This window comes from Chinchilla lanigera, unplaced genomic scaffold (genome assembly GCF_000276665.1).
Source record: "Chinchilla lanigera isolate Chin_1 unplaced genomic scaffold, ChiLan1.0 scaffold00113, whole genome shotgun sequence".
In the NCBI taxonomy this organism is placed as follows: Eukaryota; Metazoa; Chordata; class Mammalia; order Rodentia; family Chinchillidae; genus Chinchilla; species Chinchilla lanigera.
The window spans coordinates 1097491-1117796 of record NW_004955514.1 but is presented as its reverse complement, the minus strand read 5'-3'; the positions used below and the strand labels follow the sequence as shown (position 1 = coordinate 1117796).

Below are 20306 nucleotides of genomic sequence, written 5' to 3'. Positions count from 1 at the left end.
GACAAACAAGTTCTACAAGTACCACCTCAACTCTGGGTTCTGGAGGGAAATGAAGCACAGCCTTCCAAATGCTGAGAGGAATTGTTCTCAGTGCAAGATTAATCACATGTGAGGACAGAAAAGCAGAATTCTCTGAACACAGGACTCAAATTTACCTCCCCTATACTACCCCACCCCCACACATACACTGGGGATTAAACCCAAGCCTCTCTTGTTTTTGAGACAAGTTGCCCAGGCTAGACTCCAACTTAGAATCCTCCTGCCTCAGCCTCTGGGATAACAGGTTGTGCCACCTTGCCCAGCTCCACACACATATTATGAGAAGGCCAAAATGTATTCCAGGGTGCATAACACGACAGAAGACAATGTGAGTGACTCCAGGCAGTGTGCACAGCACACAAGGAGAGCGCCAACTACCGCAGCAGCACGGGACCAGCAAGCCGGCGCCCACGGAGCAGAAAGGGGCGGAAAGAGGTCTCAGCAGCAAGGGGAGAGGGCTGAGATGAGTGCCCAGAGCAGGAAAGAAGGCAGGACTCACACACAGGCTTCCTTCTTTGTGTGGAAAGAAAAAAATACATGTATAAATAAATAGCAGAAACCACACAAAGGTGAGGTTTGGGGGCTTGGGCAGTACTGGGCCATGGTGAGCTGTACCCCAAGCCCTGTTTGAATATTTTGAGACAGGCTCTCACTAAATTGCTGAGGATGGCCTCAAATTTACAGTCTTCCTGCCTGGGTTTCCAGAATCGCTGGGATTACAGGAGTCTGCCACCACACCCAGCAGGATGAATTTCAAAGGCAGGGAGATAAATACTTGGAAAAAAAAAAAAAACAACTAAGGCTTTACAGACAGCAAAGTGTATGATTTCTTTCCTTTTTTTTTTTTTTGTAGGAAAATTTATTGGGAAAAGGAATGGGGAACAGGAATAGCTCCTGAGAGACAGGAGGGGTTCCAAATGGGTTGCCCAAATTGTATGATTTCTAAAGCAATAAGTAACTCCAGAAAAACAAAACGTTGCTCAAAAAAGAAATGTAACTATAGTACACAACATGGCCTGATCTGAATATTTATAGAACTGAAATTAAATTAATCATTATTTTTATTTAATACAATAGGGAATTAATTATACAGAGAGAATGGGAGAACTGGTTGGATAGTTTAATATTCATTTTCTATAATAAAAACTCATCAGAAAATAAATAAATGACAACTGCCCCAGGAATACATTTCAGCCTTCTCAAAAAATGTATGTGGAGCCAGGTGAGGTGGCACAGGCCTATGACCCCAATACTCTGGGAGTGTTCAAAGTTGAAATTAATGACTTCTGGGAGAAAAGGGAATTTTTCACTATTAATCTTTCAGTACCAGGGGCTGGGGATTTAGCTCAGCGGCACAGCACCTGCCTGGCAAGCGCAAGGTCGTGAGTTCGATTCCCAGTACCACAAAGGGTAAAAGAAAAAAAAAATCTTTCAGTACCATTTTTTAAAGACACCCTTTAGTTTTTATTACATTATTTAATATGAAGGCTTTTGCGGGGTTCTTTGCTTCATTTTGTTTTCGTTTCTGTTTTTTGGTGGTGGTGCTAAACATCAAACCTAGGGCCTCAGCTGGGGTGCATGCCTGTAATCCCAGCATTTGGGAGGCTGAGGCAGGAGGATTGCCATGAGTTCAAGGCCAGCCTGGACTACACAATGACTCTGTCTCGAAAAAGTCAAAAACAGAAAAAAAAAAAAAAAAAAACAGGGCCTCACACACACCAGGTGAGTATTCTACTCCCTTTAGTACCATCTGATTTGTTTTTAAATGTGCAAACTTAATTTGGAAATGCCTAAGATTCAGGAACATGTTAAGGGATCTGTGACTTCTTCCACTGCTTTTTCTTTTTTTTTTTTTTAGCTTTTTGAAACAGGGTCTCACTACAGAGTTCAGGCTCTCTCTGAGCTCACTATGTAGCCCAGGCTGGCCTCAAACTTGCATCAATCCTCCTGCCTCTGCCTTTTGAGTGCTAGGATTACAGGCATGTGCCATCACGCCCCGCTCTCCCATAACTTTAAGACTTTGAGAGAAGCCAGTCATGGTGGCACATGCCTACAATCCCAGCACTCTAGGAGGCTGAGGCAGGAAGATCGAAAGTTTGAACCCAGCTTGGGCAATATAGCAAGACCCTATCTCAAAATAAAAAATAAAAAACGGGCTGGGAATGTAGCTCAGTGCAAAGGCTCTGGGTTCAATCTCCAGTACTATTTAAGACAGATATATGTCACAGTAGTTTTATAATGAAGAAATTTTACAGTACATATCATGAAATAATATGGACTTAAATTATGTTTATAAATAAATGACACAAAAAATGATCTTGACATGTCATAATGGGGAAAAATGTAAGACATTACTATAGTCAAGTTTATAAAATAAACAGAAATACTTTTTAAGTTATTTTCAATCTATGAACCTGATAACATAACCCAATTTTCTCCTTTCTGATGGCTTTAATCTACATAGCTTTCTTTGGCCCACGTAGAGGTGAATTCGCTGTTTGCTTTGTCTCCGGTCAGCCAGCTGGCTCAGCACCACTGTCCCCACCTTGCCCTGCTGTGAGTACCGCTGCCGACTCCCCCCCCCCCGCCCCCAAGGCCTGGTCCCTCGCTGTACTGTGCTCCTTTCCTCCCCAGCACAGCTCACTTGGCCCCGTGGGGCCCAGGCCTTCTCTCAGATTTTGTGGGGCCTACTGAGTTGACAACAGCCATTCCTACATGCGGAATGGGCCCCACAAGAGACAAGGCTGCCTCGACTGAGGCTCCAGGAGGAAGAGCAGCCATGAAGATGCAGACAAGGGTGGTTCCCTAGAAAGAAGAAGGCACACAGGGCAAAGTTGAGAGAACAGGAGATCAGACAGCTCCCTGGGGGACAGAGCTCTGCATGACCACTGAGCTTCCCAGTTCAGCCCCTGGGGGGCACCAGAGCCCCACCATAGGCAAAATAGGAACTACCCCTAGAAAATGGCCATCCATTTTCCCCACTAACCCAGTGTTGTACAAACAAAAAAATCCCCAGACACGTGATGTGCCATGAAGATGAACAACATGAGCCAGAAGACCTGCTGTGTGGGACTATGCTCAGACTTAAGACCAGCGCAGGAAGTGGCCCCCTGCGTGTGCCAGGCACCAGCTACAGATGACACCATCCCATCAAAAGATGACAGACTCAGGGGCTGGGGATTTAGCTCAGCGTCAAAGCGCCTGCCTGGCAAGTGCAAGGTCGTGAGTTCGATTCCCGGTACCAGAAAAAAACCAAGAGAAAAAAAAAAAAAACGAAGATGACAGACTCTACTTCCCTGTCACACTGTAGGTCTGGATGCCTGAGGTTCACCCTGGAGTTACAGCACCCCTCCCTTTCTGGCAAAGCCAGAACCCCAAAATCTGTGAGGCACAAGACTGGAGGCAGGCAGGAGTCCTGTGGAGCGCCTGCCTCTGAGCTCCATCGCACAGCACAGCCACCCACAGCACGCAAGGAGACACTGAGGGTCCCCGTCACCTGCCCCAGTCCCTTCAGGTGATGCCTGCCCCCGCACTGCCGCCCCCACCTGCCCACAGCCATCTGTTCCACTGCCAGCCAACAGGCAGCATGGCACACAGGTGACAGTGTGAGGACAGGCCCACATGGGTGCAGTACCACTCCTATGGAGCTCAGGCCTCTGGCAGAGGCCAGCAGAGGACATGCCATGTGGCACAAGGAGGGGTCACCTACTGTAACTAATGGGCAGTCCAGACCAGAGTACTGGCCAGGTCCAGCCAGGCAGTAGGCTGCAACAGGCTCAGCCCCAACTCAGAAGTCGTCACATCTCCTCTTCTGCAAACCAAATTCCAACTTTACTCAGGAAGAACTGTCTAAAAGAACCTCAAACCACCCAATCTTTGTTTACATTTCCTCCAAAACCTATTTATGGGTGGCTGACTGTACTATTTCCTCTTTACTGGTGACATATTCTTCAGCTTTTCCATCACCAATTTACCTACCCTGATTTTGTAAGACAAAGATGACCATTTCTAGCTGTTTTCCTCTTCCCACCAGCCTAATAAAACAAACCTAGACATTTTTATAAGTCGAAAGTATAAAATACGATTTGCTAACCATGCTGAAATAAACAATCACTGTACCAGTCAAATAACAAATTCTTTATCACAAAACCTGAAAGTAACACAAGGCAAGACCACTTCTATAATCCTAATTCAACCAGATGAAGTACATACTGTATTTAAGAAATGGCGGAGTAGCCAGGCATGGTGGCACACTCCTATAATCCCAACACTTGAGAAGCTGAGGCAGGATTACCTTGAGTTTGAGGACAGCCTGAGCTACGTGGTGAGTTCAAGGCCAGCCTGAACTGCACAGTGAGACCCTGTCTCAATCCTCCCCTACCCCGAAAAACAAATGGCAGTGTTTGACATCTGAATCAATCACTGACCTCAGGAAAAGCTACAAAAGTAAACTACTGTATGGCCATTTAAGAAGCATAAACAAGAAGCATGGAGATGAGAAAGACTATATGCAAAAGAGAAAGATAGAAAAACAGCCAAAAGGCCAGTACCTTTCAGTTTGGTGTAGTTGTGAAGGAGGGGGTCAGCAGAAACCATGCAAGGCCACCAAGGGTAACCGGACACTTTGGACCACACCAAGTCACCCACATTGTATTTCAACAGGTGGTCTTTGTCTCTACCAGTGTTTGGGCAGGACTCTTTCTTAACTGGAATCTGAAAGGGAACAACAAAAGATTAATTAGGCTACTGGACCAAACACACAGGGAGGGTTGGGGGGGTGGAGATCAGGGGTACAGCACTTGCTTGGCATGCACGAGGCCTATGTCCATCCCCAATACTCCCCCAAAGAATAAGCCACACAAACACGGACCCTAACGAAGGAGCGCTGTGTTTCAGATCACAGCTCCAACATCTCTCACAGCAGCTGCCATGTCTCTTGCCCTGACCTAAAGGATCTGCACAGGGTGCAGCACAGGGAGAGCCCGGCATTAGCAAGACTTCTAGTAAATTCCTTTGGCTTGGTGCATGGTCTTTTCAGGGTGCTTTAATCCCAGAACCCCAAATCCACACTGGCCTGGCCTCCAGCCACATGTCTGTCCATCTTCAAGAGCTTGTGCTTTACCCAACAGCGAGGCTCTGTGCTGAGGCAGGGGCCAGCCCCAACCCTATGTTCAAGTGCTCAGAACTCTCTGAGCCTCAGTTTCTCCCCATACCACTGTGTTCTGCTCTCTGGTAGATGCGAGCACAGCAGCAGGGCCACAGCCTCCTGAGGATGAGCCCCTAGGACTACCACGGCTGCTTTGGGCCTCGGTTTCCTTCTCTGTGAGCCAAGGGTGACACCCCGAAATTACAATCTCGCTGGCTGTTGGAGATGCACAAGCATGGAGGCACGCACTGGTACAGTCATATTACATACTCTCCAAACGTCAGCGCCGGATGATCACACAGCACCCCAGGTGTATCCCACCAGGCAGGCGGAGTCAAAATGCAGGTAACTTCCCCAAGTTTTAACAACACCAAGCAGCAGAGCTGGGGGTAAAAACCAGGTCTCTAGCAACTTGTACTATAAAACATAAGGTTCACTACAACCACAGGCTCTTGCAAAACCCATCCCATCAGCCCAGGATACTAAGTGGGTTTTTTAAAAAGTCTGCCTTGAAAATTACATTAGGAGGGCCAAAGTAGCTCCTGAGCAGTCAAAAGCCACTGTTTTTGCCCTTACACACTCTTGGTGACTTTAAGATTCCAAAGAAACGTCAACAATTCCTCCTGTGTGTGAAACTCAACAAAATCCCACAAGTGTAACTGTAAACTCAATGTTTCAACCTTATTGTGGCACCAACTCATACCCATTTGGGCTTCCCTGCTCTACTCCTCTCAGAGGCCTGGAGCTGCACTCAAGGCCAACGAACACCCAGAATGCCCAGGCCACAGCCCACTGGACAGGAAGAGGGAGGGGAGCCGCCTGGCTTCCCTACTTCCTTCTCCAGGGCCAAGGTCCCTCGCTGTTTACATGGCCTATCCTCACAGAAGTGTGTGACAAGCATCTGCAGAATAAACAGGGTCAAGCACCCTCCACCTGAAGGCAGAGCTCCTTCCAGGTTGGAGGACTGTACCTGTGCTCACTGGTGCTCAGAGCGCTGCGCTCTGACCTGAGAGCCATTAACAGCCCAGTCCTCAAGGAGGAGGCCACCTGGTGGACCACCCAGCGGAGGAAAAGACAGCTGCTCAGATCTCTGCGCTGCACAGTGCACAGTAATCCCCACCCGTCATGTAGTGTGAACTTCAGTCTCACGAGGCCCATGTGTCAGCCTGAAGAATGCCTTCCAGGGAGGAGACCCAGGAAAACAGCACAGCTAAAGGGCCAGGGAACTGGCAGACCTGGGTTCAAAAACTGGCTCTGCCTCTTTTGACTCATTTGAAGAGTCTCCTGCTATACTGACTGAGCTAGCCAGGCCCTTTGAGTCATTTTAATTCCAAACACTTAAGCTCTAGCTTTTCAATTGGCCAGCAGGAATCCGTGGACCTAAGTACCCCACAGCCAAGGCCCAACTGGCAGCAGCCCCATGGGGCCAAGGCCGCTGGTGACACCAGACCTATCTCCCACAGCCTCTAGCTGCCATCATAGACAAAGAGGCGCCCCACTTGGTCCTGCTGTCACCACGCCATCAGGGCACAGCAGAACCCCTCACACATACCTTTTTATCTGCAGGACTCGAGATCTTGGACACCAGAGCCGCTTCCACGAGGCCCTGCTCCAGTAAGGAGTCGTACTTTATGCTCCTCTTCCTGCTCCTCCTCACCTTGCTCTCCGATTTCTGCCCATCTTCTTCTGACTGAGACAGGTCAGCAGCACTGTCACCACAGATAGAAGACTCAAAGAGAGGCTTCCCATTCATGTATGTTTTGGTGATTTTCAGCTTGATTTCTGGAGAGCCATTTTTGATAGGAGTAGTGTTGGGTGGTGTCCCAATTCCTTTTGCTTCCTGGGACTCAAAACACAATTTGGCATCAGGAGCACCAGGTTCACCATTAAACACACAAGAAGTAAGATCTTTCAGCTTCTCTGCTGGAATAAAGGGAAGTGCATCATGGCCATTAAACTTCTGCATGACCCCCTCCTGTAGGCTGTTAGAAAGCTGAGCTTTGCTGAGGAATACAGAACAGTCGCGATTCACTTCACAGTTCTGAGTCTTTCCATTTGTATTGCCAAGGATTTCTGGTGCTTGCTTCATCTTTATGCACTTTACAACTTTCTGCACAGAAAGAGGACCTTTTTTGATGCTAAATTCCATCCAGCTTAGATGCGTCAGTTCTGAGAACACTACACAATTAAAAGAGAAAGAGAAAAAAAGCAACATATTACATTTAAAACCTAGGATATGTACGCAACACCTCTACTGCATAGCTTTATGGAGGTTGGGAGTGGGGGAGTTGAGGCAATTTATGATATTTTATATAATGAATTAGGTTGCAGGAGGCAGCTGTAATACCACAAAAATGACATAGAATCACAAAATGATAATGCTGAATGAAGGCCACAAGGAATTGTTTGTAAAAGGGGTAACATGACAGTTAGGATAGCTAATTTCAAGCTGCCATGACCACCTAAAATCAATGTGACAGGGACACAACTTAACCTGTGTATTTGCTCTTGACACCAGATTACCACCCACTCCCCTAGCACAGGGACACTTTCAAAGAACTGATGCTTATCCCCAGCACCAGAAAGCGAAGAGAAAAAGAAGGATAAATGTATGTGGACAGCTAACGCCAGACCTAGGCAAAGGACAACAGGGAAGCACAGCAAAATCAACACTAATGGGCAAAGAGTCATCTAAGTGCTCCTGTTACAGCTGAGGAAGACGCTGAGGCATGCCAAGGTCACCTGCTCAGCAATGGTTAGAATCAGATCTTCTGACTCCTGGCACAGTATAGCTCCAGGATGATAAAAAGGAAAAAAAGAAAAACAAAAAGAAGGGGAAAAAAAGCAAGCCAAGAGTGACTACACAAACATACTCCCAGTGAGCTCTGGTCTGAGCTAGTACAGTGTTCTACCCTCTACCTCAAGCCCTCCTTGCACAGGCAGAAATTAAACACTTCAGTCAAGGGACAGCAAGTGCAGTGACAGCAAGTGAAGTTAACACATTTATTCATCTGTCACCCAAAGTTCTGCTATCAAGGGGCACCGCCGCTGGGCCACAGGACACACTACCCTGCATGGGGAGCAAAGAGTGTGCCACACTGTCCACATGAGGCCAAAGTGTGGGTGGGGTACTTTTGGAAGACCTCACTAGCTGCACATAGAGTGGTGACATGGAACATGCACTGCACAGCAGTAGTCTCCACCAAGAGACAGCAGTAAGGGTCAAAAACCTCCAAAGTCAGATAGGAGCAGGGAATAGGCAGACACCCATCCAGCTAGAAAGACCAAGACTGCACCATCCCAGACTCCAACAAAACCCTCAGAGAAAGCAGCAGCTAACAGCACTGGAAGCAGGGGGACAGATGAAAACAGAAAGGCTGGAGGTGCCTACGCATGGAGAATGTGTGGTTCTCCACAGGGGCAACTCTGCTCCTCAGGGACACCCAGGCCTGTGGGGAAATTCTCACCACTTAGGCACTGCTACTGACCATCGTCTGGGTCAAGCTTTCTGCTACACATCGTACAATGAACAGAAGGGTGCCCAGGAAGAATCATCTGGTCCAGGTCAAGGATTTAGCTCAGCAGCACAGCACCTGCCTGGCAAGTGTGAGGTCCTGAGCTCGAATCCCAGTACCCCCTAAAAAAGAATCATCTGGTCCAAAGTGTCCACAGGGTCAAGGTGGAAAGAACCTGACATGAAGCAACAGTCACTGGTGTCTCCACAGAAGAGCCACAGAGCTGAGATTTGATTCCCAGAACCAAGGGGACACCGGAAGACAATTAAAACCGCCCAAATTCCAGCTCAGCTTCATGTGTAACACTAAATACACATCAAAGTATTTTGTTTATTTTATCTTTGTTTTACTGACTTATTATGGTGCTGGAGATGAACCCAGGGTTTCATGCATGCTACACAAGCACTCTACCACTGAACCATATCCTCAGCCCTTTTTAAATTTATTTTTTAAACAGTCTCACTATGTTGCCTAGGCTGGCTTCAAATTTGCAATCCTCCTGTCTCTGCCTCCTGAGTGTGCCCCACCATGCTCAGCCACTTCACAGTTCCTAAAGGTATGGTGTGTCAGAGAAGGCTCCACTTCCAGCACACATCACAAACCATCCCACTGGTGAAAATTATAAAGTCTTCACAAAGCATGAGGGGGAGCACCTGGAGGGGGAAAACTCACAATACACCAAGTTACAGGCTGACACTTGTATATGGCAGGTTACAAGTAACCAAACTTATAAAAGAACTGAAATGGGATTCCCGTTGGATAAAAACCACTTGTAAGAATATAACAGAATCCATAGTGTCAGAGTATCATTCAGGATACCGCACCTAGGATGTCATCCAAAATTACTCAACAGAAAAATACAAACTAACCCAAAATGGTCCAAACACTGAAACTTAGCAGACAAGGATTTCAAAGTGTCTATTACAGCAATACTCAAGGATATAAAGGAAAATATAGTCCTGAAGAAAAAACACATTAGAAATTACAACACAGAAAAAGAAACTATGAAAAATACCTAATAGAAACTCTGTAACTAGGGCCAGGGATATACCTCAGCGGAGCAGCTCCTGCCTGCACAAGGTCCTGAGTTTGATTCCCAGAACCAAGGAAAAAAAAAAGAAAGAAAGAAAGAAAGAAAGAAAGAAACTCTGTAACTGAGAAATACTGTATCTGGTTCCAAAGAATCAATGCACGGGCTTTAAAAGCATACTGGACGTAAGTCAAGAAACTTGCTCCATGCTTCTTGGGTTCAATCCTCAATAATCCTCTACACAAATTTTAAAAGGTTAAATACATTTTGAGAGAAATACAAATTTGTCACCATCAGACAAACACTACAAAAAAGTTCTAAAGGAAGTTCTTCAACTTGGAGGTAAAAGGGACCAAGCTAAAACTTGGGTCTTGGGCCGGGGATATAGCTCAGTGGCACAGCGCCTGTCTAGCAAGCATGAGGTCATGAGTTCGATCCCTGGTACCACAAAAAAAAAAAAAAAAAAAACTTGGGTCTTTAGAAATTAAGGGTTCTAAAAATGAGTAAATGTAACAGTATTTGTTCCTATCAGTTTAAAATTGACACAGCTAAGGCAAAATGTGCAGCACCTCATATTTAGGTGCTCTGACTTACACAACTATAAAACATACATGACAACTGAGCATGGGGAAGGGAGCTGTAAACCCAGGTCCTTATATCTAAATAAAATGATATAATAGCAACACTAAGCAGAGTAGGATGAGTTGTGGGAACAAACTACAATCACAGCTAAAGTAACAAGGATAAAAATAAGGTAGCAGAAATATAGCCAATGTATTAATATGATCAGTCATCAAAAATTAAAGTGTAGAGTATTTTTTGTAAGAATTCAGGTTTCTGGCTTCTCTTAGAATTTACCCAGGTTACGTGGCTAAGAAGTCATGGGGCCAGGATTTAATTCCAGGCCTACCTGTTAAATACAGCTTGTATGAGAACCACTTTGCTCTGGGGATTTAGCTTAGCGGTACAGTGCCTGCCTGGCAAGTGCAAGGTCATAAGTGTGATTTCCGGAGTCAGTAAAAAGCAAACAAACAAACAAAAAAAGAGAACCACTTTGCAAAGCCACTTGTTCCTCATGGAATTTTGAGGTATCTATGTTAAATACCTGGTCTTTGTTGGTCTTCCACTGGGAGGCACTGCTTTTCTCACCCGTAGGGCCCGGTTCTTGTGTGCACTGACGCTTCTGCTCCCGACCTGGGTGTGGGCTGCATTTCCCTAGGACTCTGTCTGAAGGCCTCCAGAGAGGTCCACCTTTGCCTCCTTCACAACACTGCCAGGCACTGGACACTCTACTCATCTTTCTTAAACGTTTTCTTTTTCTTTCAGTACCAGGGACTGAACCCAGGACCTTTGCACTAAACTACATTCTTAGCCCTTTTTTTTTAAGTTTTTAGATAGTTTTGTTAAACTGCCCAAGCTGGCTTGAACTTGGGATCCTCCTGCCTGAGTCTCCCAGAGTGCTGGTATTACAGGCGTGTATACCACACCTGGGAAGTTGTTTTTTTTTTAATCAAAATTACACCAATAAATGAAAATTCTTTCACTCTATCGAGCATTTTAAGAAAAATGGAAAACCTGACCAAAACTAAAATGCGGTTAAAAAAGAAAAAACCTGAAAAGCCCAGTAACTAAAGAAACAGCAATGAGCACAGTCAACCCCAGAGAACTTCATCTGTGAGCTTCTCCTACCCTTTGGTGAGCAACCTTTGTACTTGGGAAAGGCGGCAGGGAGGGAGGACATTCGCACATGCAGAAAAGTACAAAGAATTCCAGGACAGATGCACATCCCCACCAGCCTCGGCCCCAGCAGTTCCAGGTCCTGCTGGCAGGAAAGCAAACATTACAGAGAATCAAGATCACTGGTCTTGTTCCGGGTGCCCTCTGTGGCTCCTGCTTCATGGCCATCTCCAGCCCTGAGAGGGAGGAAGACAGTGAGAAGGGAGCCCACCCTCATGGCTCAAGCAAGGACCCAGGCCACACAACAGATGCCGCCCTTCACACGGCCTGCCCCGCCAGGCAGTGCAACAAGGAAGCTGAGGCAGGCAGGCACTCAAATCCAGATGCCTCCTTAGGCACTGCCTCCCACAGGATGAAGCCGCTACATTCCCAAGTACAGGCTCCATGTATTCCCCCAGAAGCAGTCCCCACCTTGAGCTCCCACATATCCTCCAGGTCTGTAGCATGTCATACCAACATACACGTGTCATGTGTGGCCACATCAATACTCTGCTACCCTGTCATACTCTCCACTCTGATTCTGACTACCCAACATGCCTTTATCTCCATGGGCTGATATGTACAAATACAGCTCAGCCCATTCAATGCAGGCTGTATATTACTCATCATGTAAGTATTTCATTCCTATTGTTTAAGTTATTCATAGATGGAGGAAGCACACAACTTAGAAACGATGGAAAGTTTCCTACAATATTATGCAAGGCTGACACAATCCTCCTACCAAAACTAGAGGTGGGGGAAGACATAACTCAAAATCAGTCTATTGGATTGTAATAAATCATACAAAACAAAAGGAAATCAAACTAAGGCATCTCAGTATTAAAATAATTCAATACTATTGGCTAAAAGGATTTATCCAAAAGTAGAAGGATGATTCAGTATCAGGAACCAGCCAGGCATGGTGGTGCATGCCTATCATCCCTGCACTTGGGAGGCTAAGGTAGAAGGCTCACCACAAATTCAAGGCAAGCCTGGACTACATAGTGAATTCAAGACCAGCCTGAGCTAAATGGTGAGACCCTGTCTCAAAAAAAAAAAAAAAAAATTGGGCTGGGGGTTTAGCTTAGCAGCACAGCACCTGCCTGGCAAGCGACTTCAATTCCCAGTACCAGAAAAAAAAAAAAAAATCACGAACTATTAATATTGTTACCACATCAGTAGATTGTAAAAGATTTCTGGTAGAGATGGCTAAAATATTTTTTTAAAAAGTAGCTATCCTGCCAAATTCAAAGCAAGAAAGGGAAATCCCAGCTCTAGAAATAAAGATGGAGCTACAGCCCAAGCCCTGTGGGGTACAGGCAGTCCACAGTGGCTGGAATACAGAAAAGCGCCAGGGCAGGGGCCTTGCTGATCTTGGCAAGTTCTCAGCAGACCCTGCAGTGGAGCATGAAAGTCACAGGGGTGCTGGCAGCAGTGCTCAGGTACAGAGCCTGCGCCCTAGCTCTGCAGCTCACTAAGCTGCGGGACCCTGGGCAAGTGACCCTACTTCCCTCTCAGTCCATGTCCTGGGACAGCAGATTGGCCTTGGAGTTCTTCAGAACACAGAGGATGCCAAGAAGGCTCCTCCAGGCAGGGCACCCCCTCCAGGGCAATAAGCATCACTGAGTCCCCCCCACCAACACACACACACACACACACACACACACGGGGCAGTCGCGGACTAGGCCCTCAGTCACACCAGTGGGCCACACCACTAGGCCCTTAGCCACACCTGGGGAGGTGGAATCACCTGAGTCTGAGTCCCATGCCCCCACCTCAGATGACAGTGGCATCCCAAACCCGAGGCAAGGACTGATGTCAAGATGGATCCCCAAGGTGTGGCACCTGCAGTCCTGCCAGGCAGCACAGAGACAGCTCCTAGAAGCCCCCGTGACCTCCCTGCCAAGAAAAGCTGGGACTGGCCATGCAGCCCTCACCCATGGGGTTCCCACGGAGCCGGGTCCAGGGTGCCGTGGAAGACCTTCTGCAGAACAAGAACAGGAAATTACTGTTTCCATAACTCAGACTTGGAAAGGAAAAACAAGCACTGAAATAAACTGAGTTGTTGAATTGAATGTAGCAGACTAGACACAGCTAAAAATATAGTAAGAAGATAAATCTAAGCAAATCACCAAGGAAAAAGCTGATAAGATGATGAAAAATATTTAAGTAGGACTAAGAGACATAACATTCATGCTTCACTCTTTCAAATGTTCAAAATGCCCACTGTGTACAGACACTACACTGTAGGTGCTAGGGTTGCAGCAATGGACAAAACAACCAACCCAAAAGAAAGTAGGTCCTTGAAGAGATACTGACACATCTATATTCATAACAGCATTGTTCAAAATAGCCAACAGACAGCCGGGCGTGGTGGTGCACGCCTATAATCCCAGCACTCGGGAGGCTGAGACAGGAGGATCATTGCGAGTTCAAGACCAGCCTGGGCTACAAAGTGAGCTCAAGGCCAGCCTGAATTGCATAGCAAGACCCTGTCTCAAAAAAAAAAAAAAAAAAAAAAAAAAAAAAGAGAGAGGAAAAAAAAACCCAAATAGCCAACAGAGGGGCTGGGAATTTAGCTCAGTGGTACAGCACCTGCTCAAGGTCATAAGTTTGATTCCCGGCACCAGAAAAAAAACAAACAAAAAAAAATAGCCAACAGATATACGTAAAAGCAAAATATGGTCTACTCATTCAGTGAAATGTTACTCATCCCTAAAGGGAAGTTCTGACACATAGCTGCGACATGGATAAACCTTAAGAACATTATGCTGAGTCAAAGAATCCAGATATGAAAGGACAAAAGCAGCCAAGTTTAGAGGTGCACTCCTAAAATCCCAGCACTCAGGGAGGCTGAGGCAGGAAGATCTCAAATTAGAGCTCAACCTAGGTGACTTAGCAGGACTATCTCAAAATAAAAACCTGAAAAATGGTTGTGAGTATAGCTCAGAGTCAAGGCCCTGGGTTCAGTCCCCGTATGAAGAGAAAGGGAGGGCAGGAGGAAAAGAAAGAAGGAATGTGGGAGGGAAGAGGAGGGAAGGGTGGGAAGAAAGAGAAGAGAGGAAGGGAGGGAGAACAGGAGGAAGACAGGCAGGCAAATACCGCCTGATTCCACTTCTTTGAGGAACCCAGTAGTGACAATCATAGAAACAGAAAGTAGAATGGTTGCTGCTGGGGGCTGAGGAAGGGGAGATGGAAGCTGGTGTTTAACAGGGAGAACGTCGGCAGATGCAACAGCTCTGGAGATGGATGGTGGTGACGGGGCAAAATGCAAATGTGCCCAATCCCACAAAGTGTACATATATGTCTTCTGCTTGGCAGTGCTGAGGATGGAACCCAGGGCCTAACGCACACTAGGCAAGTACTCTTGGCTGAGCCTCGCCGCCAGGCCAACATGACACTAACGTGGTGCTGGGCACCGCCGGGTTCCTCTTTCCAGGAACTTGCATTCCCAAGGAGTTCTGGGAGAGGAGCCCAGGAGCATGGGGGAAAGGGGATTTTCAAAGGGAGAATAATTAAACAAAATTTGTTTTTCAAACTAAAAGAGCATCCTGGGCTCTGACCAAGATAATAACAACAAACCAATGCCTAACCCATAGTACTGCAACCCCACAGCATGAAAGAGAAAGAACAATTTTAAAACCCCTGTACCTATGCGAATACCACACATAGAGACAGAAAGCGAACTGCCTAGACTTCAGGAAGAGAGACCGTAAGCACAGATCGTGGCTTGGCCCAACAGAGGGGAGACATCTCCTTACCATGTTAAGGGTAAGGAGAAATAATAATTTCCCACATAGAACTTATGTGCAGCTAACTTATCATACACCATGAAGTACTCACCGGAAAACTGTTCTCAAAAATACACAAAAGGTAAAAAGGAGAACTGGTAATTCCACAATTTTTTTTGTCTTTTTGAGACAGGGTCTCACCATGCAGGCAGTTTTCATGTTAAAAAGAATAAGAGGCTTCCTTCTCCATGCTTATCTTCATTCCCTCTAAACATCCCAATGTAAGTGACAACAGACATTTTTTAAAAAGTGTAAACCCAAGCCGGGCGTGGTGGCACACGCCTGTGATCCCAGCACTTGGGAGACTGAGGCAGGAGGATTGCTGTGAGTTTGAGGCCAGCCTGGGCTACAAAGTGAGTTCAAGGCCAATCTGATCTGCATAGTGAGGCCCTGCCTCAAAAAAAGACAAAAAAAAGTGTAAACCCAGAAAGATGAAGAGAACACAAGGGATAAGGTGTTCAGCCTGGGCCTGGATGTGGTTCAGTGGTACTGTTTGCCTTCCATGTGTGAGGGCCTAGGTTCCACCCTCAGCACCACACGCACGCACACATACATACACATGTAAATATATATATATATGTATATATATTACCCACCCTTACACTGCTCCCTTTTATTCCCTCCCTTTGTCTGATAACAGACACTCTCCTGCTTTCTTGTTATCTCTTTTAGGTCCCATATATTAGGGAGAACACATACAGTATTTATCTTTCTGGGTCTGGCTTATATTTTGCTCAACAAGATATTCTCCAGATCCACCCATTTTTCTGCAAATGACAAAATTTCCTTCTTTTTGTGGCTATATAATACTCCATTGTGTATTCATATGTACTACTTTTTTTGAAGGGGGGGGTACCAGGAATCAAACGCATGACCTCACACTTGCCAGGCAGGTGCTGTGCCACTGAGCTAAATCCCCAGCCCTGCTACATTTTCTGTATCCATTCATCTGCTGGTGGGCACCTAGGCTGGCCCCATATTGTGGCTGTTGTCTATTGGGCTGCATTAAACAGGGCATGTGGTCCCTACAGTATGCTGACTCTAACTGCTTCAGGTGTGCAGAGGCAAGGGGCACAGATGGATCAAATGGTAGCTCTGTTTTTAGCTTTCTGAGGATCCTCCACACTGAAATTTCTACACAGCAGCAACCGTGCAGTAGAGTGCCTTCTCCCCCTTCTCCTTGCCAGCATGCACTGTTGTCTGTATTCTTGACAATAACCATTCTGGCTAAGGTGAAATTCTCAATGTTATTTTGAACATTTTTTCAAAAACCTATTTTGCAGCAAATGGCTGTGTTTAGCAATTCCACAGTGAATCATTTCAACCTCGCAGACTACGTGCCATATGAACATCCGTGTTAAGTGGCTGGGCGCTGAGCAAACCTGACTGGATCTCAAGGAATCGATGGGGCCTAAAACACACAGCACGGGCACTGCCTCCAAGGGAAAGGGCCTGGGCGGCAGCAGTCACTGCTCAAGGCAGCCACGGAACACCAGGCCCTGTGCCATGATTGAAGTGGGGTAATAAATAAACAAAATGCCTCCCTCACACTGTGGAGCATATGCTCTAGACAGAGAAACACAGACAGGACATATCAGGGAAGAGGAAATCAGGAAAATCACCCTTTACCCTGGGGGAGCCTCGCCATTACCCAGATGTCGGCCCCAGTCCACCTCGGGCAGTCTGTGACTCCAAGCACAGAACCTTGGGAAGGTCTCAGCACTGGGAGTGGGGCGCCGCAGGACACTCCCCAGAGTTCAGGCGGTGAGAGGGACCAAGCGGGAGCCCTCCTCCAGCAGCTGACCACGGATTTCAGTGGAAACCCAAGCTTGCAAAACAAGATCTACGCACACCTGAGCTTACGTAATGCTCTAACATCGCACGCTGGACCCCCGAGACACAGTCTGGCACAGCCACAAGGGAAAGCCAGCAGAACCTCTGTTCTTTAGGACAAGGTGACATCAAGGGAATGGAGCAGTGTTTACCAGGAACAAGGTGCCAGCCTTCGACTATGGTCGACCATGGTCACTGACATTTTCTCCGAAGTTTGTTCTACAAAGATCAGGATTCACCCACAGCAAGTGTGCTTCTCCTGTACAAACACACCTCACAGGAAGAGCTGTGTAACTGACCAGTTTCCCTTTTTGCTTGGCCTGCAAAGCTCAGAACTTTCAGTGTGCTTCCCTCGCTCAAATCCATCTTCACCTATGATGGTGCATAAGCTGATACACTCCCTGCTCCCGATTACTGGGTTTTTCCCATTTTACTCTGTGGATTTTTGTTTGGTTTTGATTTTTTGAGACAAGGTCTTGCTATGCAGTTCAGGCTGGCCTTGAGCTCACTTTGTCACCCAGGCTGGCCTCAAACTGCAACAATCTTCCTGCCTCAGCTTCTCGAGTGCTGGGATTACAGGCATGCACCACCACTCCCGGCCACTTTATGTATTCTCAATGTAGAATGTCAACTCCTTGTATTCCTCATGCACTGCTGGTAGGGAGGTAAAATGGCAGTTGCTTCAAAGAGTCTAATGACTCCTCAGAAAATTAGCCAGGCAGCTATGTGCCTGGCAGCCCCGCTCCTGAGCACCCACCCAGGCCAGCTGAAAGCATGTGCGCACACAGGCACACACAGAAATGTCTGCGGTGGCAGTCGCTGTTCCTGACAGCAGAGACCACCCAAATGTCTACCAAATGAGACAAGCATAAACAAATATAGTCTATCCATGCAAAAGGAATCACTCGCCCATAACAAACAATGAGGTACTGACTTACGCTGTGACAGGAACGAACCTCAAAAGTATCACACTAAAATAAAAAATCAAGCTAAGTGAAGGAAGACAGACACAAGAACACATAATCCCATTTATATGAAAGGTCCAAAATAGGCAAATCCATAGAGTTAAAAAGCAGAGTAGTTGCCAGGAGCAGAGGGGGAGGGTGGAGTGACTGTGTAGTAGCAGAGGGTTTCTTCCAGGAATGATGGAAATGTTTAGGAATTAGGTGGTGGTGATGGTTGCACAACACTGAATATACTAAAAACCACTGAACTGTAACCATGAAATGGTTTATAAAAGACACACTGTATCTCAATAAAAAAATGTCCAGGGGTTGGAAGTGCAGCTTGATCTTGCCTAGCATACATGAGGCCCTGGGATGCATCCTCAGCACTGTAAAAAAAAAAAAAAAAGTCAAATCTTTGTTGAATGAGAAAGGTACTATACAGCACTAGGGAGGCTGAGGCAGGAAGATTGTTCTGAGTTCTAGACCAGCCTGGGCTACGAAGTAAACTAAGGTCAGCCTGAACTGCATAGCAAGACTGTCTCAAAAAAGGCAAAAAAAAAAAGGTGCTATAAAATTTAAACTGCATTGGTCATGCAGCTGTAAAATGTTTTCCTGTTTTCAGCTGAACCACATTAGATCATGAAGTACCTTTCTGAATGCAACAGGGTGTCTGCTCTGCAGAATGAACCGGCCTAGCATCCACAGCCAACCTTGTGCCACCAAAGCAGGCCTGGAGGTGGAGTCTAGGGATGCGGACATCAGAAGGATCACACTGATGTGGATGGGGCTCCAGGAGTACAAGCCCAGACCCTCAGCAGCCTCTGAGCAGCAAGCAGAGCTCTCGTCAGGGCAGTGGGCGCCACAGGGCTCTGGCCCACAGGCCCTCAGGGACATTTCCACCTAGAGCTGCCCCCAGCTCTTGGGTGCAAGCTAGCAAGAACAGCAGAGGCCGCTGGCCCCTGAAGGCATCTCACCACAGGACACAGGAGTTTAAAAGAAGAACCCTAGGGCCCTGGAGGATGGCACAGGCCAGAGGATGAGAAAGACTTCAGAAAGGACACTCCCATTTGTAGCTGAAATGCACTTCTCCTCAAGGAGGTGTGGGCCACAGAGCGCTCCAAGGTGAAGTGCATGAGGAACTGCGTAGAATAGAACTCTATTCTGCAGGGTTTTGCTTTTGTTTTCTGCAGCACGGCGACATGTGCTCTATCACTGAGATACCCCAGCCCAGCAGTGAGATTTTTTCACCGTATTTTAACTTGAGCCATGTGAATGTGAAATTACTGAAAGCTCTTACTTAGACTTTTTGTTGTTGTTGTTGTCTTTTTGAGACAAGGTTTCCCTATGCATTTAAGGCTGGCCTTGAGCTCACTTTGTAGAACTTGCAACAATCCGCCTGTCTCAGCCTCCTGAGCGCTGGGATTACACCCAGCTTCTTCCTTAGGCTTTTAAATGTAAAAATATTCACTAGGGAGGCTGAGACAGGATGATCATTGAGAGTTGGAAACCAGACTGGGCTATAAAGTGAGCTCAAGGCCAACCTGAACTGCATAGCAACATCCTGTCTCAAGAAGACAAAAGAAGGTAAAAATATTTCCAAAGTAATTACAAATTGCAACAGTCTCCATAACATTGATAGGTGATAAGGAGACAAAAAAATAGCCAGATACTACAGGTCTCCTGTAGGCTTGCCAAGAAGAGGAGGAGAAAAACAGGAAGAAGCCACCAGATGTTCTAGCCCACTCCTGTAATCCCAGGACTCTGAGAAGCTGAGGCAAGAGGACTCTGAGTTCAAACCCAGCCTGGGCAATTTAGCAATTTAACAAGACCCGGTTTCAAAGTTTAAAAACAAAATCTTTTGAAAGGGCAGTGGCTATAGCTCAGTGTAAAGGCCCTAGGTTCAATTCACAGTACCACAGAGGGATTTAAAAAAAAAAAAAAAGAAAAAGAAAAAAGAAAAGGAGAAAGGGATATAAGAAAGGAGAGAAGCTGGGCACAGTGGCGCATGCCTGTAATCCCAGCACTTGGGAGGCTGAGGTAGGAGGATTGTTGCAAGTTCAAGACCAGCCTGGGATATAAAGTGAGCTCAAGGCCAGCCTGAACTGCATAGTGAGACCCTGTCTCAAAAAGACATAAAAATAAAATAAAAATTAAGGAGAGAAGAAGAGGAAGATTTTAGCAGGAAAGATGGATGGAACAACAGGAAGGTGCAAAAGTGGAAAAGGAAATGAAAAGGGAAGAAGGGAGAGAGGGAAATAAAGTAGGAGGCAAGGAAGGCAAGGGGTAGGA

At 46.5% G+C, this 20306-nt stretch overlaps 1 protein-coding gene across 2 annotated transcripts in view; it reads right to left on the bottom strand.

The window, feature by feature from the left end:
* The window catches only part of Whsc1 (Wolf-Hirschhorn syndrome candidate 1), a 78103-nt gene that overhangs the window by 44828 nt on the left and 12969 nt on the right, over positions 1-20306 (bottom strand). For both annotated transcript variants that reach the window (XM_005408719.2, XM_005408720.2), the window contains exons 2-3: positions 6738-7363; positions 4590-4752 (exon numbers count right to left, since the gene is read on the bottom strand). In XM_005408719.2, coding sequence (XP_005408776.1) covers positions 4590-4752; positions 6738-7363 — 789 coding nt within the window. The remainder of the gene's footprint in view (positions 1-4589; positions 4753-6737; positions 7364-20306) is intronic.